Source organism: Vipera ursinii (genome assembly GCF_947247035.1).
Source record: "Vipera ursinii genome assembly, chromosome: 1".
Lineage (NCBI taxonomy): Eukaryota > Metazoa > Chordata > Lepidosauria > Squamata > Viperidae > Vipera > Vipera ursinii.
Genome location: NC_139512.1, coordinates 22413294 through 22440975, shown reverse-complemented (window position 1 = coordinate 22440975; position 27682 = coordinate 22413294). Strand labels below are relative to the sequence as shown.

General features: G+C 39.2%; 1 protein-coding gene across 4 annotated transcripts in view; it reads left to right on the top strand.

Moving 5' to 3' along the window:
* Nucleotides 1–27682, top strand: part of NIN (ninein) — a 119208-nt gene that overhangs the window by 83683 nt on the left and 7843 nt on the right. The window contains exons 18-26 of one of the 4 annotated variants that reach the window (XM_083349960.1): nt 1621–3657; nt 5228–5297; nt 6531–6746; nt 7080–7193; nt 7391–7513; nt 8295–8408; nt 9526–9672; nt 11132–11308; nt 21643–21843. In XM_083349960.1, coding sequence (XP_083206086.1) covers nt 1621–3657; nt 5228–5297; nt 6531–6746; nt 7080–7193; nt 7391–7513; nt 8295–8408; nt 9526–9672; nt 11132–11308; nt 21643–21843 — 3199 coding nt within the window. Of the gene's footprint in view, nt 1–1620; nt 3658–5227; nt 5298–6530; nt 6747–7079; nt 7194–7390; nt 7514–8294; nt 8409–9525; nt 9673–11131; nt 11309–21642; nt 21844–24604; nt 25147–27682 lie in introns of those variants that run through there. The other 3 variants (XM_083349963.1, XM_083349961.1, XM_083349962.1) reach the window with 3 other exon arrangements.

Below are 27682 nucleotides of genomic sequence, written 5' to 3'. Positions count from 1 at the left end.
ACCCCTGCTTTAAAACAAGCCTATATTATTTTACTCCAGATGCCAGAGTAACTAAGAAAATAAGTCTTGACTTATGGTAGTGGTACAATATGGCTTTGTTTGATCATGGATCTCATATGTTGGTGCCTCTGATCAATTTGGTCTGCATAAATACAACATCTCGTGTACTGTATACACTGATTGTTTGTTGTATCCTATAAATGGCAGAAATCCCCAATATTGGAGCAATATTTTTCAAGCCTTTGATGCCTCTAAATCTGAATCATGGCCCCAGCATCCACCTTCTTTTCTTTGCAGAATGAAGGGAAGGTCCTAAGGCAGTAGGCCTTTGACTAGAAGTTTAGCCATTTTCTCAAGATTACAGTATTTTCTCCAGTCTCATTCAATACATTCAATTTATGTATTGATAAATGAATGAGGGCAAGTGAATCTTAAATATGAACAGGGCTAATAAGCCTTACAATACATGAGGTCTCAGTTTTGGGATGCTTGACTTGGAGGGTCTTATAGATCATAGCCTATAAGAGACTTGAGGTCTCTGATACAATAGATTTAAATTCAGGACAAGTGACATCATAGGGCCTGAAATGGTTTATATCAAGTGAAGAACCCTTTTGTGGCCATAGGCCATAATTAACTACGATGGCTACGATCTATAAGATCCTTCATGGCATAGGGCCTGACTGACGAAACACCTTTCTCCTATTGCTTCTGCCTGACTGGTAAAATCTGCCAAAGGGGTCATGCTCCAGGGGTCCAACCTTAAAACCATTCCATCTGATGTGACTTTGGCAGCATGCCTCCTATCTGACATTTGAGTTGCTCCAATCCAGCTGTCCTTCAACAAGCCTTAAAAACCTGGATCTAATCAAGCACTTGATTAGGGGCATGTGCCTTGGAGAATTTTTACTCATTTTTGGTTATTTTTGTCTCTAATTTATTGCTTTGTATTATTTTTATATTGTATTGAATGTGGATTTTCAGGCGAGTTGGCCATTAATGTGGGACTCTTGGTCTTACACAAATCTGGGGCTTCAGGATGTTCATCCTTGGTTTCCAGCATCTCTTGCTTCCAGTTTTACTGGTCCAATAAATCTGGCTAGCTCTTTTTTGGAGTCAAAAATTGAGTATGGACTTCAGTAATTCTAAACATCATTAATATATAAATATGAATAAACCTAAGAAAAATCTCTCTTTCTTTTTGGATTGTGTTCAGACTATTTAGGAGATCATTGTACTCTAAGCAGATAATCCATTCATTCAAAATGTATTTTATCTTTTAGATGATAATTTATTATATTAAATAGAATATCATGTATTAAGAAAATCTGTAGTCATTTTGCTAGGTCATTATCTTAACTTAATAGGCTGTAACCTGATTGAACATGAGCCCCTTTTTAAAAGGAAGAAGAAAATAAGCAAGGGACAGGAATTAATCAAAATAGGGTTAAGAATAAAAAAATACCAGGCTAAAAATGACAGATGGCCATTGTTGCAGTTGTCTGCTAAAACTGCATTCCAGGTCTAAGACAACTAAAAACTAGTACAGTGGGTGGTCTACAATCCTTTGTCTCTAAGTGTGTAGAGATTTCAGTAATGTGTTGTGTTGACCACATTTAGGATAAAAATGGAAAATGAGTATAATGGAAGAATATTTCAGAAAGAGGAATGGTTCACCACTGAACAACAAACACTTGCAAGGAAGTATGAGGAAACCATAAACAAACTTGAGGATCAGCATCAACAAGAATTGCTGAAGTTCTCTAGGCTGCAGTTAGATGAGAAATCCCAATGGGAATCTGAAAAAAATGAAATTCTCCAGGAAGGTCTTGAGGTCCAAGCAAAATGGAAAGAAAAACTGGAGAAAGAGAAAGCAATCTCTTCATTACTGGAACAAGACAAGAAACTTCTAGAGACAAATTACAAGGAGCAGGTGAACTTGTTGATCTTGGAGAAAAAGCAACTTCAACAAGAGGTTCAGGACCTGAAAAAACAAGAAAATGAATTGCGTGAGAAACTTTTGAAGATTCAATCCAGCCATGAGATGGGGCTAAGGAAAAGAGAAGAAATGCCAACATTAGAGGAAGAACAAAGGCAACTTAGCGAAAAGCTTGGAAGACTAGAAACAGAATTTGCACATGAACAAGTAGAACAGAATTCTAAGACTTTGGAGTATTTGAAGCAAGAGATGCCCAGCAGAACAGAAGAAAAAAATGAATTGAAATCAAAGATCACAGTGCTTGAAAATAAAATAGAAGATCTACAGCAGGAATTGCAATGCCAGTCCAAACTACAAAGCAATCTTGTTTCTTTAAACAAGGATGAGGAAGCAAAAGGAAGTGATTTTCTAGAATCTGTCAAAACCCGGGACACTGGAAAGGAGATAAATGTTCTTTCAAAACAAGAAATAGTTCAAGATCCAGGAGAAGAAAATAGTGTAGGAACTACCTTTCTGATGGATGACTCGTTGAAAGAACCAGAAAGAGAATCAACCCAATGCCCCGCATTCATCCCATTAGTTCCAGAAACATTTGTAGGTGCACAGCTTCTAAGTGTGACTGACAAAGACAGCAGTCAAGTTGTAACAGATGATGGAATGAAAAAATTAGGCAAAATTGCAATTCCAAACGTGAAAAATGGAGGGACAACAGCTGAAGAAACCATGGAGACTTCACATGTCCTGCAGAAGGCATATGAAGAAATTTTGGCAGAGAATGAAGCCCTTAAACTGCGCCAGAATCAGCTTCTGGAGAGGATCATTCTGCTAGAGACTGAATGCAATCAAGCAGCTCATGTTCGACAAGATATGGCTTCACAGGTTCAGAAGGAGCTGGAGGAGATCCTTAAAACTATTCCCCAGCCTAATGTGTTGACATGTGGAAGTGATGAGAAGGGGGGAAGTTTACATTGGGAAAAATTGCCTACTGGCTGTGCAACCAAAAACCAAATGCTTTTTGCTGAAGCTTTGGGTGCTGATTTAAGCGTTGAGGAAATGAGTGCCTACTCTCTTTTATTTGAGGCAGATCATGGAGAAGCTAGAACTGACAAGGGAGACCTCCATGATGTAGTATCAGGATTTTTGGATATGGATGTGATGGAAGATGCAGACTTCAGACTAGGATCTAAAAACTTCCAATTTCCAGAAGAACTGAAGCTGGAAAACCAAGCCCTAAAAACAGAGATAATCAAATTGTTAGAGCGTAACAATAAATTGGAGGGATACATGCCAATATGTATAAGCCTGCAGTCCAGGCTAGATGAAACCAACCAAAACTGCTTAACACTTAAGGAGGAGAAAGGGCAACTGTTACAGAAAGTGAAAGACCTGGAAAAGAAACAGGACCAATTGGTGATGGAAAATGCCAACCTACAAACGTCCAAGCTGATTTTGCAAAGCCAGCTTGGCAAACTAGATGAGCTCAGGCTGAATCTGCAACCCCAGAAGAGTGGACGGCTGAGCCATTGTGAGAATGTCACCAAAGATACAGAAGTGGACAGGAAAGGGCTTCATGAGCTGAACAGGAAGCTCAAAGAGAAAATAGCAGTGCTCCTAAAGCAGAAAGGCACCCATACTCAGGAGAAAGAGAGCTTGAATGCTGTTCTTCACAGTTTGCAGAGCACCTACAATGAGCAGCTTCAGAAGATTGAGTTTTTGAGGTAATGTGAAATCCTTCCATGGTCTAAATCCTGCTACTTGGCTCTGCTTTTTGGAACTAACTACCTAATACTTCATTGTCCACCTCGCATGACTTGGATTAACGTATAGATTAACTTTGCCTAGAAGACAAATGTTCAATGATTTCTAACATGAATTAATAACATTTCATAGATATTTGAAGAATAAGTAACCATGTATAACTTTTATGGAGTATTAGAAAGCTGAATTGTTTAGACTGCAGGTCTATCTATTGGGAGCTGTGCAAATGGCATGAGTCAATCATTTTTGTATACTGCTTAGTTTAATGCTTTTATATATTCTCATTACAGTGCTACCTTTTGTATCATTCCTCCTCTTCCTCATCTTAATTCCTTGTTTGTCATAATTCTGATTAGTTAACCATTAGCACTTTAACGTATTCTGATTCAACATAATACTATTGTAGACTTTTCCTATAAAATATAGCAAGTTCTTCTGTTTGCTAACAATGTAGTAAGAAAGGCATCTTTGCAGATGAGTGCCCTGCATCATAAAATAGTATCAGAGTAGAATTCCTTCAAGAGCAGCTGATGATTTCATAGAGGTGATAATGGTGTTTTTAGGCAATAATATGGGAGTGGTTTGCTACTGAATGTTTTAACTTCCCACTCTAGTCTACAGATCTGGAATTTCCTAGTGGTCTCCCGCTCAGCTACTAACAAAGCTGAGAAGCTTGGCTCTTCAAGATCATCTAAGATTAACTAGATGATGCTACCTGCCACAGGCATAAATAACATGCATTTCAACAAACTAATTCGGATTGAGATAGTTCAAAGTAACTTGAGTATCCCAAAGAATCTATATTTTTGCATCCCAGATGTGAGCATCTTAGACAGGAAAATATTGCTAGGAAGAATTAGATTTACTTATTAAACGAAAAAAGGAATCATCTCCAACATATAACTGAGGGAGCCTAATACAGGTAGTCCTCGACTTATAACAGTCCATTTAGTAACCGTTCAAAGTTACAATGGCATTGAAAAAAGTGACTTATGACCGTTTTTCACACTATTGACTATTGCAGCATCCCCATGGTCACATGATTTACATTGGGATGCTTTAGAAGTGACTCATATTTATGACGGCTGCAGTGTCCCAGGGTCATGTGATCCCCTTTTGTCCCCTTCTGACAAGCAAAGTCAATGGGGAAGCCAGATTCACTTAACAGCGGTGTTATCAACAACTGCAGTGATTCACTTAGCAAATGTGACAAGAAAAATCATAAAATGGGGCGAAACTCACATAACAAATTTCTCACTTAGAAACATAAATTTTGGGCTCAATTGTGGTCGTAAATCAAGGACTACCTGTACTTAAAACAATATTTCAGCTGTTCTGAGATGCTTTTATAGTTCCTATTAATATTCACCCACATACGCAGCAACCTTCCCCTTTCAGGTACATTGAGACTTCACTTTCCAAAATATTTAGGCAGCCTGCCATTTAGCCCCCAAAGTACCCAGGTGGATCTACCTAGGAAAAAATATTGTACTGTAGAATGTGATGGTTCTATGTACTGTGCATTTTTAGGGACAAAACAGAGACCGTACTGAAGGAGAAAATGGTCGTGCAGAAGATAGCTGAAAGCTTGAAGAAGCAGGTAGGACTTTTTAGGCAACCTTCGTTGGCCAAAAAACCCTGAATTCACATTGATTTGTAAAACTGATTATAATTTATATAAAACTGTATCAATTTTCATTCCTGTACTTGTAATTTTACATTAATATTTTAATGTAAATAGTGCTAATATGATCAAATATGAACATTACTTCCAGTAATATGCAAATTGGAACTTGGCTATACCTTAGCTGTATGCTTGCTCATCATAAGATAGGATTCGTGAGTTAAACCTCCTCCTTTCAAAGTGCACTTTTTAAAAAAAAATGTTTTTTTCTGGATATTATGTTTCTAAGTAATTATTTAGTGATTAGAGTTAGATAGCTGCCCATCTCACAGAGACTCTGGGCAGCAAGCAATAATTAGTAAGAATAATAAAAACAAAAAATGTATAACATAAAACCCTTATTAATAAATATCATAAATATGAAAATAGAAACTACAGGAGAAAGAGGATATAAGTAGCCACCTCAACAATGGAGCCATTTGAGCAGGTCACCTGGGAGCCCCAGACCTGACAATATAGCCAAGGCTCTGGGGAATATCAAAATGGGGATGGAACTAGTCTAATTTCAGGGTGAAGAATGTTCCATAAGGCAGTGTCCATGGCAGAAAAGGCACATCTTGTAGAGCCCATCCAATGAAGGGCCTTGGCTAATGTTATTGTCTACTTTGCTATACCTACTGGGGCAGGCTGATATAATCAGGGAGAAGCAGTCCCTGTGTTACCCTGGTCCCATGCCATAAAGGGCTGGAAAGGTTAAAACCAGCACTTTGATTTGAACCCAGAAGTAAACTGGTAACTAATGCAACTTGCAGATCAGAGTTGTAACATGCTGTTCCAGGAGCACGCATAGATTTTTATATGCCAGCTTTTTACTGCATGAATCTTAGAGGTCAAGACCAAGAAAGGTATAGATATTTTGGTTGGGGAATTATGGAAAAGAAAATTCTGCCCACTGGGACAATATCAGATTGGTGTAAAAGCGATAGTCAGTACTCTTAACTACTTACAATCAATGCTAGCTTTTTCAAGAGAGCACAGTATGGCCCAGCTCTCCTCATATCCTGAAACCAATTACTGTTGATTGAAGAGTAACCTTCATTCCCTTCATTTCCTTTCACAGAAGGAAAGAGGCTTGAAAAGTATAGTTTCCTTTGTCCAAGGAAATGTTTCTTACCATTAATTTTTGTTGGGCTCTTGTTTCCTAATTAGGTATCTGAACTGAAAGCCAGGAATCAGCAATTAGAATTAGAAAATGCTGAACTTGGCCATCGAAACTCTCCAAGTCGAGAAGATATTCAAGATTCTAACCAGCAGCTTATGAAAACATTTCGGCAAAAGGAAAGGGAGGCTAGGAAATACATGTCAGAAGAATGGGAAAGAGAGAATTCCCAGCTCAAAGAAGAACTGGAGAACTCTAAAATTCAGGTACAAGAGGCTACAATGAGTACTACAATCAAAGTTGAATAGCAAGAAGGCAGATTCAGATCCTACTTCAACCTCTATCATTCTCTTACTTCCTCTAAATCATATTTTGACAATAATAATACCTGCCACTATTATCAGCATTATCATGCTGCTGTATAGGCGGCTTAATCAAAAAGGGACTTAATGTGACATAAAAAACAAAAGACATCACATTTTAAAGGAAATGTTGTTTTAGCCAACTTTTAAGCTGCAAATTAACCAACCTTTGAGGCTTTCTGAAAAGGGTATTTTCCTCCACTTTCAATTCAATTTTTTTTTTCAATTTACTCCTAGTGCTCTTCATTGGTCTCATCCTTGGAAACAGAGCTGGGTCAGCTCAGAATTCAGGTTCATGGTCTGGAGCAGGAGAACCATTTCCTCAAAGAAGAACTGGAGAATGTAAAACAGGTAATGGTGGGCAGAATACCTTTCTTCCCAAAGGGAATGGACATCTGCTTCCAGGGATCAGTTAGTTTATGATGGTCACTCCTGAGATGTATATAGTCTCCATTTAGCTGCAAACCTTTCATAGACATTATTGGGAAGTTTTTGAATACGCTTTAAGCATACGCATCTCAAAAATTAAAACAGAGATTTTTCCATAGCTACCCAGTTGCCTGGATCTCTCTGAGCTGGAGAGTGAGATTTCCAGTGTCGTCATAAAAAATGAGAAGCTACTGAAAGAGAAAGAAGCCCTCAGTGAAGAGCTGAACCGGTATATGGAGAAGGTGAGGGCACAGAATAACGTCCCATCAAATACACCCTTTATTTCATTCTACAGATACAAACGCATTACTTTTAGGGACCTCATTGTGATGCTCATAGCCAACCTTAAGTTCAAATAGAAATATGGGACAGATGCAGTCCATTGCTTCAGCAGACACATACCCAACCATCCAGAAAATAATAACATGGTAGAGGAGCCAGGGGGTACTATCTGGATAACTGGAGACAATGGCAAGATGACCAGAACGCTTTTTTTCTTTTTCTTTTTCACCATTTTATCCCATTTTAGCACACGGTGACAGCAAAATTCTGAAATGTACATTGCAACATCATAACACAAGTTTCACCTCTTATGTATTTATCTGCAACATCATGATGCAACTACAGAAGGGATGGAATTTACATCACAATGTTATGATGCACATTTCCCACTAGGCCTTTCTTGGTTCCCTTTTATAGATGTTCATACCTTAGTCTTTCCATTAAGATGTTGCAGACCTCCGAGAGTTCAGCAACTCAGGAGGTTCACAAACATAATTAGTTCAAACTACTTTGGTGTAGACTGTTGAGACAGAAGAAAAAACTAATTTTTTATTTTATTTTAATTCCATTTATATCCCGCCCTTCTCCGAGGACTCAGGGCAGCTTACAAGCTTAGCAGTAGCCTTCATTCTATGTATATGCCTGCTTATTAGGGCTTTCACAATTTGCAGACTGCTGAAGCCTTGATAGCTGATTGTAGATACTAATAGCAATTCTGTCTGGGCTTTACTATCTTTGCAGGCAACTAAAGTGGCCTTCCTAGAGAGCCTCACTGCTTCTCTGAGAGAGGAGAAGTCATCTTTGGAGCACCAGAATCAGCATCTGAAAGCACAAATGGCAGTATCACAAGACAAGGTGTGCTATTGTCCTGTTAAAAGATTTGTTTTTCTAGACAGTGGATGCACTTACCCATTGATAAAAATATTTTCTAATTGACTTAGAATTTAATAATTCATTTGATTCTGCACAGTTAAGCTGCATTGTTTGAATAGGGTACGTAAGATTATCTGGGACACTACTCATCCTCTTCACAACCTGTTTTCCTTGTTACCTTCTGGGAGGAGGCTTCGTAGTATCCGCAGCAGAACATCCAGATTCAACCATAGTTTCATTCCATACAGCATTAACCTTGTGAACTCTCAGACTTCCTCCTTCCATTATATATTCAAGTTGGACAGTATTTAATATTTTATTGTTATGTACATGTAGGGGTGTAGGTCTATACATATGCTGTATGTAGTATGTTTTAGGTGTGTGTCATGTATGTGTCTCACTTTGAGAGCGGGCAACTAAATTTCATTTTTGATATGCGCCATTGTGCCCACAGTAAAAAAAAAATGACAATAAAGATTATCTTATTTATGATTTCTCTCCCACAAAAGCATTAGATTAGCATAATTTCTGAAGAGATGAACAGTATCATCATTTATATCTTTGGTTCTCTTGTGTTTGCTTGCTTCCAAAAATAAACCAAAAAATACTCTTTTTCCTCTGCTCCTGCCTGTGCATTTATGCATGGATGTCTCTATCTGCCAATTAAAGATGAAATTTTATTGAGCAGTAAAATGTCCTTCATAGTATTATATATTCATGTCATGATTTAAAAAAACTTGTTTAGTAGATCATACTGATTGGTTCTGATTTATCTTTTCTTTCAGCTCCCATCTCTACTGAAATAGTCTATTCTGTATTACTTTGATTGCTTCACTGTTTGAAAAATATCTCAGGAACAAGAACTGTTTCTATGCACTCCGTTGCTGTAAAGGAGAGAAACAACCCATGTTTCTTTACTTTCAAGAACAGAGAATGTGTCTTTGATCTTATAAAAGATTTCTCATCCTGAAATACATATTCTGTACATACAAAGTTTCTAACTGAGCAGGGTAAATGTGTGTGGAAACAGCATCTTGTCTTTGCTGGAATAACAATTTATTAAATGCCTCCCCTTATTTTTTTTCTTTGGCCCTTTTAGATCCTGAATTTTGATGATATTGTGCAAAATGTCAGCCTTCAGGTATCCAGGCTCAAATCAGACCTGAGGGTTACCCAGCAGGAAAAAGAGAATCTGAAACAGGAAATGATGTCATTGAATAAGCAACTGCAGATGGCCAATGAGAAGGTACACATGGGTGGGAGGATTTGATTTGAATAGTTGTTGAGTCATCCTAGTCTTTCTTTAAAGGAATTTTGTGCTGCTATTTAGAAGCAGAAGTCTTCCCATATCTTTAAATGCAGGGGTTGACATGTTTAAATAAATTGACACATTTTAAGCATTCTTTCAAAACCCATCTTTTTATGCTGGCCTATCCTGCTGTTGATTAATATATTTCTTTTTAATGCATTATCTGTGTATGTACACACACACACACACACACACACACACACACACACACGTACAACTATCACTAAACCCATTGCAGGATTTAGTACAATGACAACAATTTAATATTTGTTCAGTTACCATGAGACCAAAATAGCTGCATGAAATGCTTTATAGCTGTTCAACACTATAAACTCACACTAATTAAATATTCTAAACTGATTAAATTCTTCAATCAATCACACAGCTGGATTGAAATAAAAATACTTTTAGAGTTGTCTTCATCATTAGAGTAAATGAAAAATGTGGATTAGATAGTCCTATTTGGAAAAATATCTGTTTAGGTTGAGTATATCTCATCTTTTCTCTTCAAAATCCCAGGTGGCATACGGAGATTTCCTCTTATTTATTCCCCAGCCAGAATTCTGTTAGGTAGATTAAAAACCAGTGTTTCTCAAATTTGGCAACTTGAAGATGAACTTCAACTCCCAGAAATGCACAGCCAGAGGAATAGAAGTTCCAGAGTTGAACTCCATATATCTTCAAGTTATCAAGGTTGAGAAAGCATTGGGTTAGATTGAGACAAAGTGATTAGTTTCTCCTACTTTAAGGATTCCACGCAATTCTCAGATCAAGTGACAGCCTAAGTTAAGTGACAGGTCTCTTCAGTTCTAAACTAGATGCCTTAACCACTCCCCTGGTACATACTATAGTATGTGTGCTTTTTTTTCAAATTAAGTTCTAGATACATGTCATAATTATCTTTTTTCAATGGATAGCAGTGTGAGAAATTGACTTCCACAATTCTTTTGAACCATGAATATAATCAGTTGATAATCCATAACCTACGTCCTGAATGTTAAAATAATTTCATATACTTGATAAATGTTTATTCACTTTTTAGCAATTAGATGCATCACATCTGGGTTTGATTGTCTGCACTTTCAAACTATTACCATCCTATTCAAAATTCTTCACCATAAGTCCCAAATGAACTTCCTTGTAGGCTCATGGCTATATTCACCTTCAATTGCAGAAGTTAACTTTTGTTTTGTCTTCCAATAGTCCTATAAGGAAGCCCTTTCTAATTCTTATGCATTTTATGGTAATGTAGCCAGGTTAAGAGAGACTGACTTGCTCATGTCCATAAATATGAGCCAAGGTAGAAAATGGCTTTCAATCCAAGCCTCTGAGCGATCAATCTTCCTAGCTTGTATCATAAGTCTGACTCTGCAGTCTGCTTGTTTTCTTGCTTCAGAGTCGGTTCCTGGAAGCAGCCATGCATTCATCAGGCATACAGAATCAGCCGAAGAAGCTTTGTTGGGGTGAACTGGAGCTGATCAAGCAGGAGCAGCAGTTTCTGAGGCAGGAGAATGAGCAGCGGCAGAAGGAATTCCAGGGTGCCAAATCGGAGCTATCTCATTCTAGGGAAAAGGTGAATTGGAATACTTGTCAAGTGCTAATATGTAGGCAGCCCACCTTACTCCAAGGTCTTAGAAAAAGTAACAGCATTTCAGATGTCACGTCTCTTGGTAGATATTTGAATGACCAGCACTAGATTGACCAAAAATTGCTGACATTAGTTGTTGTTGTTGTTAGTTGCGAAGTCGTGTCCGACCCATCGCGACCCTATGGACAATGTTCCTCCAGGCTTTCCTGTCCTCTGCCATCTTCTGGGCTCCATTTAAGCTCACGCCTACTGCTTCAGTGACTCCATCCAGCCACCTCATTCTCTGTCGTCCCCTTCTTCTCTTGCCCTCAATCTTTCCCAGCATTAGGCTCTTCTCCAGTGAGTCCATCCTCCTCATTAGGTGGCCAAAGTATTTGAGTTTTAGCTTCAGGATCTGGCCTTCTAAAGAGCAGTCAGGGTTGATCTCCTCTAGGACTGACCGGTTTGATCGCCTTGCAGTCCAAGGAACTCGCAGGAGTCTTCTCCAGCACCATAGTTCAAAGGCTTCAATTCTTTGGCGCTCAGCCTTTCTTATGGTCCAACTTTCACTGCCATACATTGCAACTGGGAAGACCATAGCCTTGACTATACGCACTTTTGTTGACAGGGTGATGTCTCTGCTTTTTAGTGTGCTGTCTAGATTTGCCATGGCTTTCCTCCCCAGGAGCAAGCGTCTTTTAATTTCTTGGCTGCAGTCCCCATCTGCAGTGATCTTGGAGCCCAGGAAAATAAAATCTGTCACTACCTCCATTTCTTCCCCATCTATTTGCCAGGAATTGAGAGGGCCGGATGCCATGATCTTGGTTTTCTTAATGTTTAGTTTCAACCCAACTTTTGCACTCTCCTTCTTCACTCGCAACAAGAGACTCTTCAGTTCCTCTTCACTTTCTGCCATTAGAGTGGTATCATCTGCGTATCTTAGGTTGTTGATATTTCTTCCAGCAATCTTAATTCCAACTTTTGATTCATCTAGCCCTGCCTTTCTCATGATGTGCTCTGCATATAAGTTAAATAGGCAAGGCGACAGTATACAGCCTTGCCGGACTCCTTTCCCAATTTGGAACCAATCAGTGGTTCCGTGTCCAGTTCTCACTGTTGCTTCTTGGCCCGCATATAGGTTTCTCAAGAGACAAATAAGATGTTCTGGTACTCCCATCTCTTTAAGAACTTGCCAGAGTTTGTTATGATCCACACAATCAAAGGCTTTAGCATAGTCAATGAAGCAGAAGTAGATGTTTTTCTGGAACTCTCTAGCTTTCTCCATGATCCAGCGTATGTTGGCAATTTGATCTCTAGTTCCTCTGCCTCTTCGAAATCCTGCCTGTACTTCTGGTAGTTCTCGATCCACATACTGCTGGAGTCTAGCTTGTAGGATTTTAAGCATAACTTTACTAGCATGAGAAATGAGTGCAATGGTGCGATAGTTTGAACATTCTTTGGCACTGCCTTTCTTTGGAATTGGAATGTAAACTGATCTTTTCCAATCCTGTGGCCACTGTTGAGTTTTCCAAATTTGCTGGCAAATTGAGTGTAGCACTTTTACTGCATCGTCTTTTAAGATTTTGAATAGCTCAGCTGGAATACTGTCACCTCCACTAGCTTTGTTGTTGCTCAGCTTTTCTAAGGCCCACTTCACTTCACATTCTAGGATGTCTGGCTCGAGGTCAGTGACCACCTCATTGTGATTATCAGGGACGTTAAGCTCATTCTTGTATAGTTCTTCTGTGTAATTTTGCCATCTCTTCTTAATCTCTTCTGCCTCTGTTAGGTCCCTGCCATTTTGGTCCTTTATCATGCCCATTTTTGCATGGAATGTTCCCTTCATCTCTCCAATTTTCTTGAAAAGATCTCTGGTCCTCCCTATTCTATTGTTTTCTTCTATTTCTTTGCACTGTTCATTTAAGAAGGCATTCTTATCTCTTCTAGCTATTCTCTGGAATTCTGCATTCAATTGGGCGTATCTTTCTTTTTCTCCCTTGCCTTTTGCTTCCCTCCTTTCCTCAGCTATTTGCAAAGCTTCCTCAGACAGCCATTTTGCTTTCTTGCATTTCTTTTTCTTTGGGATGGTTTTGGTTGCTACCTCTTGTACAATGTTGCGAACCTCTGTCCATAGTTCTTCAGGCACCCTGTCTATCAGATCTAATTCCTTAAATCTATTTGTCACCTCTACTGTATATTCAACGGGGATATGATTTAATTCATACCTGACTGGCCTGGTGCTTTTCCCTACTTTCTTCAGTTTAAGCCTAAACTTTGCAACAAGAAGCTCATGGTCTGAGCCACAGTCAGCTCCTGGTCTTGTTTTTACTGACTGTATAGAGCTTCTCCATCTTTGGCTGCAGAGCATATAGTCAATCTGATTTCTGTGTTGACCGTCTGGTGATGTCCATGTGTAGAGCCGTCTCTTGGGTTGTTGGAAAAGATTGTTTGCTATGACCATCGTATTCTCTTGACAAAATTCTATCAGCCTGTGCCCTGCTTCATTTTGTACTCCAAGGCCAAACTTGCCTGTTATTCCGGTTATCTTTTGGCTTCCTACTTTAGCATTCCAATCCCCCATGATGATAAGGACATCATTTTTTGGTGTTAGTTCTATAAGGTGCTGTAGGGCTTCATAGAACCGGTCAATTTCATCCTCTTCAGCACCGGTGGTTGGGGCATAGACTTGGATTACTGTGATATTGAATGGTTTGCCTTGGATTCGAACTGAGATCATTCTGTCATTTTGAGGATTGTATCCCAGTATTGATTTTCCTACTCTTTTATTGACTATGAAGGCTACTCCATTTCTTCTGAGGGATTCTTGCCCGCAGTAGTATACCTGATGGTCATCTGAATTAAATTCACCCATTCCTGTCCATTTTAGTTCACTGATACCTAAGATGTCAATGTTCAGTCTTGTCATCTCTTGTTTGACCACGTCCAGCTTGCCTTGATTCATGGATCTTACATTCCAGGTTCCTATGGAGAAAAAATCTTTACAGCATCGGACTTTCCTTTCACCACCAGACATATCCACAGCTGAGCGTCCTTTCGGCTTTGGCCCAGTCGCTTCATTCTTTCTGGCGCTACTAGTACTAGCCCTCTGCTCTTCCCCAGTAGCATATTGGACGCCTTCCGACCTGAGGGGCTCATCTTCCAGCGTCATATCGTTTTGCCTTTTGGTACTGTCCATAGGGTTTTCATGGCAAAGATACTGGAGTGGGTTGCCATTTCCTTCTCCAGTGGATCACGTTTTGTCAGAACTCTCTGCTATGACCTGTCCGTCTTGGGTGGCCCTGCACGGCATAGCTCATAGCTTCATTGAATTACGCAAGCCCCTTCGCCACGACAAGGCAGTAATCCATGAAGGGGTGACATTAGTTATTTCATCATTATAATTTCTACTGCTGAAACAAAGGAGTTGAATAAAGAGGATGGGAGGGAATAGGAAGTTCTGTTTGATTCTGATATTTAAAATGATTTGCCTTTTAAGTCTTATAGCTATATCTTTTTGCACAAGGCTCTGCTTAGTGAGCTTAAATAAATGTGAAGAATAGCTTCCACAAGACTGAATTACTATTTGTTCCTGTATAAAATCATTCCTACTCCTGGGGCCCATCTTAGTAAGTTAGCATGGACCTGGGACTGATACAGAGCAATTAATACAATAATGTAGTGAATTTAACTACTTAGCTGCAAGGATTCAAATGAATCTGCAGTGAAGAAAGTAAAACCACAACTGCTACTATTGTTGTTGGCTTGGTTCATGGTACAATCTGGAAGGTTTCCCCTCTTTCAGTAGAGGCAACATTGCAGGCAAAAGAGAGAGGCCCCACATCACACAACTTGCATAAATGTATAGCAAGTGTGGGAATTTAATTTAATTTGGGATTTTTTTCTGATCTGTTATCTGTAGCAGAGTTCCCCAACCTTTTCGGCTTTGCGACCTGGGGGGGAAAAGGGATGGTTTGCCGTGTGCAACCCTGTGTGCACAGCTCCATTTGCGCGAGTGGGGATGTGCATGCACACGCTTGCCCACCACTTCTGTGGCCTGGTTATGAAAGGCTCAAGGCCCAGTAGTGGGCTGTGACCCAGGAGTTGGGGACCCCTAGTCTATGGAGATTCTCAGTCATGCAGATGATGGTTGTCCCAAAGGTGCTTTTCAAAAGGCAACTGGACTATTTTTTTTTTTTCTTGAAAATGTTTCACTTCTCATCCCAGAAGCTTCTTCAGTTCTGACTGGTAGGGAATAGAAGGATTTATATTCTTTTATGATCTGTTGTACAGTAAATCATTTAGATTTATTAATGGGTCCCAGTGTACCTCCTCTTACCCGTGTTCTCCCTCTCTCTCTCTCTCTCTCTCTCTCTCTCTCTCTCTCTCTCTCTCTCTCTCTCTCTCTCTCTCTCTCTCTCTGTGTGTGTGTGTGTGTGTGTGTGTGAGAGAGAGAGAGAGAGAGAGAGAGAGAGAGAGAGAGAGAGAGAATATTTAGATAGAGTAAATAAGAATATTACCAATCAGACTTAAATGCATGTCTGATGCTTTGCAGCTTGCCTAACATTGGTAAATAAAACCTTATTTGGTTATTGCTCTAGCCAGTTATGGCAGCTGGAATCTACTATTCCAACCATCATGCAACAAAAACACCAAAGCCAGTTACAGATTGTGAAATTCATTGAGCAAGAGAAGCTGAATGTGAATGGCTGCAGAAGGAGCTAGCTTTGGCCAGCAAGATCAGTTTTTGTTTTTTGGGTTTTTTGGGGGGAGGGGTGGCCTAGAAAAATGCACTTTCATTTTGCACTATTATTTTAAACTTTGAATTTATCACTTAGTTTTATTCCATCTTTCAAAATCTGTCAAATTATAAACAGTTGGTTAGTTCCATTTATTTTTACAGTGCACATCTTTGGGACACATGTATACCAGTAGCTTCGGTCAAACTAGTTCCCAGGTTCCAAAAACACAAGCACTACATTCCCAGTAATGGTTTTTATGGCTGGTCAATTAGCTGCAATCTCTGCCATAAGCAACCAAATGGCTGTCTATCACTATGTAGACCAATGGATAGTGATGCATAACTGAAGCAACTGCTACGATCCATGGCAGAAGGTATCTTTGCGATGGAAAGCAATCTATACTTGTTGCTATAGAAGGTCAGAAGCAAGAGAAGGATACTGCTGCCATATCCTTCTTGTTCATTTCCTGGAGATCAGAGAATGTTGGCAAAATGATTATTATACTTTAGATTATGGAAGTTAATATACAATTCTGGTTCTTTTCACCAAAGCAAGGTATGAGAGGTTATAAAATCTAGACCATGCAGACTTTTGACCTGTTTTAGCTGGGGACCTTATATTCTCAATTTCTGTATCTGTTGGAAGGATGGAAGCTTTATAAACAATACTTCATTCCCATCCCTATAAGCCTTGCAACTCTAAGGATTATGATGAAGTTCTAGACAATTTGCTACATAACCTCTCTGTTAAACTAGACTGACTATTAGGAAAGATCTATTTGGTTACAAGTTGACTATGCCTGCAGGTATGTTTTGTTATTTTTGCTTGGCAGAGTTGAAACTAAATAAATCATGCCACAATTTTTTTTCCTAAAATGATACTAAAATCCTCGGGCAAGTCCAACAGAGATTTTCAGAGTGGCAGAAGAATTAGCTGAACTTGTCTTGATTTAAGGATATACACTCAGCAAAAGAACAGAATCTTCTCAGCCACGAGTGAGACTGGCCTTGAAGTTTTCACCGATGTAGATTTAGCCGTAAGAGATGTGAGCATAGCTGAAACCAGATTTCAATTCCTGTTGGCTTGTGGATTTCACTGAGTGATTTTGAGCTAGTTATACCCTCTAACTATTATTAGACTGACACGGTGGCTCAGCAGTTAAGACACTTGGCTTGTCGGCTAGAAAGCCAGCAGCCCTGGTTTGAGACCTGAGAGCACACAACAGGGTAAGTTTAAGTTTAAGTTTTATTTAATTTGTATACCGCCCTTCTCCTTGGTAGGGACTCAGGGCGGTTCACAGGGCATATATAGAAACAATACAAAAGTTAAAAAAGATTAAACCAATGCCCAGTTAAAAACAATAAATACAATTCTAAAACAAATTTAAAACCCATAATCCCCCATCAGGCCAGACCGGCTAATTCAAATAGGTGGGTCTTCAGGCCACGACGGAAAGTTCGGAGGTCTGATGCCGTCCGGAGCTCCACCGGCAGTTGGGTTAGCTCTTGTCCTTGCCCCAGCTCCTGCCAACCTAGCAGTTTCGAAAGCATGCAAATGTGAGTAGATAAATATCACATGAGCACGGAAATGTCTTCAGACAGCACTGGTTCAATGCCTTGAAAAAGAGACAAGCACCACCCCTACAGTCAGCAATGACTAGCAGAGTAAAATCCACAGGGACTTTTTTTATATACCCTCTAAACCTTACTACCTCAGAGTGATTGAAGTAATAAAATTATAGGAGATCTTAAAGTAAGTCACCTTGAGTTTGGACAGAATATAAATGTAATAAATCAATAGTTTTGTGGAGAAGCAGTGGCGTAGCATGGGGGGTGCAGGGGGGGCGGCCACACCGGGCGCAACATCTGGGGGGCGCTCTGATCCGAGCCGCCGGGTCGCCGCCCACTGTAGAGGGGGGGGGGTGCAAATTACTTGCCTTGCCCCGGGTGCTGACAACCCACGCTACGCCACTGTGGAGAAGGGAGCCATTGGGGAGGGGAGAGGGTGTTTGGAAAGTCAGGTTCAACAGAAAGTAGTTTCATTAAGCTTAGCGTCTGAGCTCAAGTATTTCATTTTCAGTTTTAATCACAAAAAAGATCTAAATTGTCCCTCTGGAGCAGACATTTTACTGCTGAATTTTAATGGCACAAAAGTTCAAGCAGCTTTGCTTTCAATCAATTCTTAAATCAAAATTTTGTCTCCAACAATGGCACATTTTGTGATCCACATGAATTCAGAAAAGAAACATGTTGCACAATTTATTCTGATTCTACAAATTGCTGTGTGTAAGGCCAACAACAGTCACCCAAGGTTTGGAAGTCGGCCCAACTTACTGCTGCTCTGACCATTGGAAGAGTGATCAGAAATATTGATTCAGCTCCCATCCGCCCTTTGCTTCTGACATTTAACTGGACACATCTTCACATGTTCAATCACCAGCCAAAAGATATTGAAACCTGTTCTTACTTTTAACTCAAACCAGATCTCTTAAGAAGCTGAGTTCTGTGCACATTAAATGTGCAGGACACGCTTAGCCCAGTCTATGTTCTCTTGAAGAGAATAAACTCAAAAGAGAGTCTCCTTTTACATATTCTACCAGCAACTGTTTTCTGTTTCTCTGAAAAAGTCCTTGTCTTTTTTGTATTTGATTACTCTTTTTCTGTGCAAGTTTCATTTGGCTTTTTTTTTGCCCTTTGATTCCCATAATTGTCTCTCTATCTTGTGTTTTTTCCTTCTTTCTTTCTGGCTAACCTGTGCCTAGACCTTGGTGGCTGGAACTAGCAGAGACGAACGCAGTGCTCTGCCTGACTTAACATGTGAAGGTAGAACCAACTCTTTTTTTCTGTAATCCCACTGCATGAAGAGAAATGACATTACTGAGTACCTGCCATGTCATCTTTCATGTTACAGACCTGATCATTAAGGCAATAACCTGCCTGATCTGAAGGAGCTACTCTTCATTTAAATGACCATCAATGGTCTTGCTCAAGTATCGTAGGGATAATAGGCAAAAACGGAGCTTCTGCAGCAAGTAATTTCTCTAGTTTTTAAAGTCTGCACTTTCCAAGAATACGAGACAGGGCGCTTAATACAAAACCAAAAAAATGAAAAGTGGCTCTTAGATTCCATTTTCTTTTTTTACCCATTTTTTGTTAATTGTTGGATGGATTGTTTATTTTCGTGAGATAACTGGAATTGGTCATCTTTCCATGGTTTCCCAATTGCATGCCCTTAGTGGAATGGTGAGATTGATATTTGCATGGCCAGGTTTGCTGATCTTTGATGATCTCCAAACTATGTAATTTTCCCTATGTTTCTTTACTTTGTACAGCCAAGTGAGCCATATGCTCAGGGAAAATACTCTTTGTAAGTTAATTGTGATTACAAAATCTTTCTCCAATGTGTACTACATTTTGAGCTCCAGCTAAATTTCCAGTGAACGTTGTGCTGATGATGAATATGGTGATTGATACCTTGTATAGTTTTCCACAAAGTTCAGAGCATGTGAACTGGATGTGCATGCAAGAGAACAGTTGCACATGCCCTTTCCATTTCATTAGACCTCCATTCTACCACATATAAAAGACATATCAAAAGATTATTTATGTAATTCCAGGTGACTTTTCCCAAAGGAACAATCAGTGGATTAAACATAGTACAAATGTCTTATCTGAGGCTTCATATTTGATTTTCTACAAATACTGATTTGAATTATTTTTCTGTAATAATTCTAATGCAACCTCAACCAACTTGGTGATTTCCAAATGTGTTGGAATACAACACTTAAAGACTGGGAATTTTGTCTGGGGATTCTGGAAGTTGCAGCTGAACCAAAGAGCATCAGATTAGTTTCTCAAAATTGAATGTAGCATAAACTGGTTCTGATATTTCGGGACAAAAACTAGTAAAATATTCTAGCAAATAAATAACATATCAAAAGCTTTCTCACATTGTTCAAGATTCTGATACTGTAATTCACTACCACTTTAAAACTATTTTTGTTATATTGCTGTATTGCCTTAAGAGCTACAGGTCTCTATAGAGTTTACAGCATAAAAGGATTACTTTTGAGTTTGTGATTAGCAAAATGTATGGTTGGTTTTATAATGAGAAAAATCTCCAACTAAAACTGCAGTTATCAATGTAATCCTAGAGTTTTCTTTTCAAAAGGCCTGCTGAGTTTAATGCTATTCATTCCAAGGTAAAGATATATACAATTGCAGTCTAATCTGGGGAGTGGGAGTGGGGAGGTGAATTCTTAATAACATTTGGCAATCAATTATTTTTAAGCTACATCCTAAAGTCAACTGCTTTTAGCTGTCTTGGTGATGTCTAAGTTGGGGACTCATAACAGAACTGGAAAGGTATTTTTGCTTCCTTATGAATTTACTGTGTATGTCTTCCAACATATTTTCTAAGCTCAATTAGTTAGAAGAAACAATAAAAAAGATTACAAATTGTTATATTAAAATAAAGCTTTAGGGATATGTGATGCTTCAGATCCAAAGCCAATAATGTGCTTTGCAGGGACATGGATGTGCACACCAAGACTCATTGTTTCTATGCCGTCAGGTCAGTGTTGAGTCTGAGCAATCACATAGAAGGCTTTTTCAGAAGGATCTGCCCCAGCTGGCCCTTCAGGGCTCCCAGCAATGCAGCCATTGCCTCTGTCCTTCCCTGCTCCTCTTATCTTTCCTTTTACCATTCCCAGCATTGTAAACATCTCAAGGAATTCCTTAAGGAAGCAACATTTTTTTTTCCTGAGCTAGCGTTGTGAATCTGGGAGAAGATGTTTTGAAATTAAAGAGGCACCAAACGTGTGTCCATACCATTCCAAAGTCCCCTTTGGGCTTCAATTCCAAATTGTGGCACTATCTTATGAAGCATGAATGTACACAGCAAACCTCCATTTAACAGAACAGCATTAGAAAAGTATTTTACTCCTGTCAAGGGCCATACTCTCTTTGTTACAATCTACAGGCTTTATGAAGCCAAAATTGTGCAGGTGACCCTCTTTTCTACTTTCCTTCTGAGGTTCTTCCAAAGAGGTGTGCTTCTCCTAAAGAGATTCTTCCTTAACTAACCACTAAATGTGTTCAGCTGAAACTCCATCATCCCCAGCCAACCTGACTGATACTGTCTGGCACTGACGGCAATTAGAATAAAATACTCCTGGAAGGGACCTGATTGGATAAAGTGTCTTAAAACAACAAACCTAATGCCGTGTGTGTGTGTGTGTGTGTGTGTGTGTGTGTGTTAGGGTCCATTCCTCCTTTGGTCTGGGGCATGGCAGAAGGTGGTTGAGGTTTTTTGGTCTAGATCTCAGATGAGGAGCCTTTCCTCTTCCTCATCCCCATGCCTTTTCTTCCCTCTCCTCCTTGACCCCCTTGCAAAAAAAATGTTACTGCGTGGGCTGTGACAGTGTGCAGAAGAGTAAAATTGTATGAGTGTGCACACACAATCTAAAGGGAACATTAGACCAGTTACTGGGAGTCCACCTTTGCATTCTTCCTGACTGATCTTGGTGCTCAGATGATGAGAGGGGGTTCTTGTCAACCCTGCATCTCTTTTATATTTCCCTACCCATCTTGTCTGATACAGCTGCTTCACTCAAACTCCAGCATGATGCTTAGCCCACCCCAGCACCCTCGAGAACTGCAGGAGATCCAGCAGCAAGGATGTCCTGTTGTCCCGTCCGAACAATACCAGCAGCTCCAGCACCAGTTCCTACAGGCGGAGAGGAGGTGTCAACGCCTGCAGGAGGAGCTTGAGAATCGGCCCTTGGAAACAAACATGCCCCAGGTATGTTACAGTCTGTTTCTTCTTCACTGAATGTAGATTAGTCATTTACCACTTCACTTTTTCTTCATTGTGTCCCTTTCTCTGTTTATGCCAGTTTCAAATTTCTAATTCTCCCCGAGTACTTAACAGATGTAATCCCTCCATATATTGCACCAAAGCATGCTTTCTTCTTCATAATTAGCATTTTCTCATCAACTCACTTAGGTAATTATGTCCATCAACTTTCAGAACTCCAGAACTGAAGGACATCAGAAAACATCTAATGTTTCTGTTCAATGCAGGATCTGCTAAATGGCTTTGGACAAATGGATATCTAATATCAGTTAGGACAAGGGTCCCCAACCTCTGGGCTGCAGCCCACGACTGGGCTGCGGCCCATTCAGAATCAGGCCTTGGAAGTGGTGGATAACTGTGCGCGCGTGCAGCTCCGCTTTTGTAAGCAGTGGGCAAGTGAGCAATGCTCCATTTGTGCAAACAGCAATGCGTGTGCCTGGCCCTCATGCAAATGGAGCTGTGCATGTGTGTGTGCCTGCCGCTCACACAAATGGGAATGCACACGCACTCGCCCGTTACTCACATGTAACCATGCCCTGTCCTCCCCCCCCCAGCAGGTCCGCAAAGTTGGAAAAGTTGGGGATTGCTGAGTTAGGAGACCTCTGGGGAATTATGCAGCTTATTCTATTGGTTGACAGCCATGCCCTCAAAAGAATTCTCCTGGTTCGTTTGAATATATACTTCTCTAGTTTCATCTCATTGGTTCTTGTTCTACCATCAGTGACAGAGATAATGTCTGCTCCTTTCTTTATATGAAAACCCTATGAATATTTGAAGACTCTTACTGTATTTCCTTTGAGTCTAGTTTGTTGCAAGCTAAACATGTCCAGTTCTTTTCAACATTCTTTGTAGGACTGACCATCTTAGTAGCACCCTTCTGTACATGCTCCAGTTTGCAGTGCCTGGAAGTGAACATAGTAAGATAGCGGTTTTAATAGAAATGGAAGAGCAAAATCTTCTATTGGATTACTTGTATGTAGCAATCTAAGCTGCTGGTGTTTTTCAGCTGAATATGGCAATCATTTAATATGAAGACATGCTGCATAAGTCAACTTTTCATTTTGCAGTGTGTCTCTGCATCAAAATGAGTCCATCTTTTATAATGAAACATTCAGACGATCTGTAGCCATTCAGATTTTGGAATCCAATTCCAGTCTGACCCCAGTTAGTGAAGATTCATGAGAATTATCCTTTAGTAACAGTTATATGGCCACAGGTTTCTCCCTCACATACAGTTCTAAAAAATGGACTGGGCTTCCTTGTATTCTGCTTATCTGTATCATTTAATTACAAAAATGCTAGCAATCTGACATATCACTACTAATCCATGGTTTAAAATTAAGTAACCGTAGATTAAATGTTAATAATAGAAATGGAGGATCCAGTAATAATTCTGATTTATGATAATTGCCAATATACAACCCTATTCTATCTTCTACTTATGAAACACTGGAAGATAGGATAAGGGCTTTTTACTTAACTTATAGCTGACACTGACGTGTTGAATTTCATCTGAGATTTATGCTGAATCTTCCTCCTTCTCCTTCCTTTCTCTGCCCGATTCCATCTTTTGGATAAATCATTATGATTATTACATCTGAAGTAAGATACTTTGGTTCACATTTTCCTCTAAACCTTAATTGAAAAGCAAGATTTGAATAGGCTTCTAGTTTTGCGGTGTGGGCAAACTACAACATGTGTAAATGATAGCGTGATCAGTCTGGATGTAACAATAAATGTCGGCTGACCTAAATAAGGAACGGGGTGATCATGCAAAGAGAGGAAGATATGTATTAGCCTGAGGTTTAGAATTGGCAATGAACCTCACCCCAATGTAAGAAAATAAAGAGTCATTAGCTGTGTGGTGCTTGCTCTTTTTAAAGAGCTATTGATCTTTAAAGAACTACTGTCTGCAATGCATGACCTATGTGGGTATGTGTGATTTCCTTGTTTTTGTAATGGGCAGTGACAATAACTTTCAGGAACAAAAGGACAATGATCAGAGAAAAGAAACTTGAGTTCAAAGAAGAAATGTAATTCAAGAAAACATCTCAGACTTGACTTCCCTAGTTCTCTTATGGATAAAGGCAGGGAGCAGGGAGATGCTTTCAGACTTGCAAGAGTTTGCTAAGGCAACCCTATAATAAAAGTAGAAATCATAGCTTTTGTTTCCTAGTCTGGTCTTACACGAAGGGCTGACATCCATCTTATTAATAAAAAAATTAGGGAGGGTCAAGTTTGACATGTTTTCTCAAACTACATTTCTGCTTTGGACTCAATTTCTTTGATCTGATAGCAATAGTACTTAGACTTATATACCGCTTCACAGTGCTTTACAGCCCCCTGTAAGTGGTTTACAGAGTCAGCCTATTGCCCCCAACAATCTGTGTCCTCATTTTATCAACTTCGGAAGGATGGAAGGCAGAGTCAACCTTGAGCCGGTGAGAATCGAACTGCTGGCAGTTGGCAGGGTTAGCTTGGAATACTGCATTCTAAACTCTGCGCCACCATGACTCTTCTGATCAGTTTTGGTTGCAGGTCTTCCTCCTGTTCCTCAAAGTTAACCTCACAGCCCATTGAAGGTCTTGTGTTTGTCTTGTCTTGATGTAATGCTTAAATGGCACTGAGTGTTTGTGCTGCTTAAGTGTGATGTGCTGTTTTCAAAGGCCTGCGGGTCAAGTGTGTCCTCCTTGCCTTCTTTCCCCAGGCTTTGCTTCCGGAGCAACGATCATTGCATGCAGATACGTACAGGCGGATTGGTCATCTCTGACACCCCTTGGCTTCTAACGCACCGCATTCCTTACTCACAATAACTGGCATAAGCTGAGAAACCCAGGGATCAAATCACATTTCTTGTTAATTTAAAATCATCTTTAAAAAAATAATAATAATCTGTCTTGTATTTTTCCCCATCCCTTATTTATTTGTGTCAGAATCTATTTTTATTAGGGGGAATGGGGTGAGAAAGAATCACATCTTTTTTATTTCAAATGTTTTTAATTTTGTTATAAGTCAATTTCATTATTTATGCTATTTAAAAATGGCTTAACCACGGGAGTTTGTAAAGAGAAACACTTATTTTGCCCCATCAGTTGTATACTGTAAGTATTTTTAAATTAAATGGTACTAAATTTTTTATATATTGGATTTGGAGAAGAAATTTTGAGTTATTTATACAAAATTTTGTACAAGATCTATAAATACTTTTTAAACAAGGAAAGAGCAAAACTTTGGGGCTTGTAACTTGATAAATAAAATACTCATTTTTAAATATCTCCTTGTCTTTTTGTCTTACTAATTAATAGGGTTTTTGGATGCATTCCTCGATGAAGCTGGAGTTTTTATTAGGCTGAGTCATTTTGCTATAGAAGTTCAATTAAGGGTATGTTTCTCCCCTTGGCAACTTCCAGATGTGCCTATTGTAGTTCCCAGAATTCTTAGTAATAATCATTTTAGTAATTTCTGGGAGACAAAGTCACACATCAGAGAACTGCCAAGTCTGGAAAACACTGAATTAAGGCAAAACCATAGCTCAGTGATAGAGCACATATTCTATATGCAGAAAGTCCCAAGTTTTAGCTAACATCTCTAGTTATGAGTAGAATACTCCAGTCTGAAACCCTGGAGAGTTGCAAATAATCTGCAAGAAAGTGCACTCAGTTTCCCTAGCAATACAACCACTTTGTGGGCTGCATAACCATGTTACCAAATCCTAGATGACAAAACCATATTTTTGGGTCCTTCCAGTAAATATGACAAGAGAATGATACTGCAAAGAATAGGCACCACAGCAAAAAAGACTCTGTTCCTGGGTCCCATCAGATGACCTTGGATGAAACCTGCAACATGCCTTTCCTGCCAGACCTGATGAGACAAATAGAAGTGATTGGGGAGAGATGGTCTCTCAAATAAGTATGTTCTTAATAAAATATTCAGATAAAGAACCAACCAATGGACTCTGATTCAACTGAAGGAACTGTATCTTTGAGGATAAATTCAAGAGTAACAGAATAAAGCAGCTAGGGCAGAGGTGTCAAACTGCTGGACCTCGGGCCAGATGCGTCATACCGAAACCATGCCCACCCCATTGCCAGCAATGGGAAAAAAGGCATGACGTCACGTGACGTTGCAAGTTTGACACCCCTGAGCTAAGGTAAAAGCTTGTCATTTTTAATGCAATACCAGTAGTAGGAATGAAATAAAGATTGTAATAGTAATGGCAGAATTGGATTGGGTCCTAGCAAGATATGACAATAATAAACTCTTAGAAATGCCTAGCAATTTGAAATATTCATATGAAACAGCTATCAATTTGTTATAAATTTATTCATGACAACAAATTATTCCAGATTACAATAACAAAAACTGATAGCAAAAAAATTCAAAAGGTTCTCTTCAAAATGAATAAACACTAAAATTTAATTACAAAATATAGAAAAATGGGGCACAAATCCTATCCAACCATCCATCTACATACACAACTACATAATACATAGCAAGGAAAAGAAATTTTGGGATGAATATGCATTAAAACATTGACTTTTTTGGTATTTATACAAAGGATAAATACATTTTAGGATATGCTGGAAAAGCATCTGAAAAAAGAACTTATGATATCAATACACTTTGAGAATATCTTTACAAAATCTACGTCAGAAGAAGAGGTAATTGTCAGAAGAAGAGGTAATGAAGATATTGGAATGTGCAGAGATGGACAGATTAACAATGAGATTAAAAGAAAAAGAAGAAACAGAATACTACAAAAGCTGGAACCTATTTTACAAATGGTTAGAAGAGAGAACCAAAGAGTAGAATGTGTATATGTATCAGCGTGTTATGAACCCAGCTCGCATGCTGTTTGAAAAATTAACATATGTATGTAGAGAATAAAAAATAATAATAAAAACTTTTTTTAAAAAAGAGAATATCTTTACAAAATCTGGGGTCTGATTTCACTTGAAATATTGTGAGTGGAGAGCTGTCACATCTTACCAAATGTATAATATTTCTGAAAAGGATGCAGAAAGACTAACCAAAATGATCAAATCAAAATTATTAATAGAACACCATCTCAAGAGCCACTAATCTGGACATTTTTAAAAGAGGATTAAGAGCAGTTTGGTGTAGTGGTTAAGGCTAGAAACCTGGAGACAAAGTTCTAGTCCTGCCTTAGGCACAATGCTACCTAGGCTGGTCACTTACTTTCAGCCCTAGGAAGGGGAGACAGTGGCAAGCCACTTCTGAAAAACCTTGCCTTTGAAAACTGTAAGGGCTTGGCAAGGCAGTCTCTGAGAACTGGACACAAAGAAAAAAAGGATTAGAAAACTGAATGCAGCATAAGTCTGCATGGACCTTCAGAGTGATAGGCACCACATCTCTGAATACCACTTGCTGGTGAATAATGAATGAGTCAGAGCCACTTGCGTTGAGACTCTGTCTGGAGACTCTTTCCAGAGACGTAGCCGGCTGCTGTAATTGTGCCTTGTGCCTAATCCAGCAGACTTTTATATTCAAAATTTCTACAGAAAATATAAATAGTTTTAGTTCAGCTTGTTTTCTTGAGTTTATGCTGGAAAGAACTGCTGATCCATTGCCAGAATTTATGTTCTGTTTTGTTTGATGCAAAATAGAAGAGTCTGCCAACTTAGTTTGGAATCAATTAAATGGCAATCAATTAAATGATGTTTTATACCAAATGATGTACTTTTTATGAAAAAAAACAGGTGTTTCAAATGATGCAATGGCCTCTGGGAATGCTAATTCTTTTGTGAGGTCTGGGGGCTAT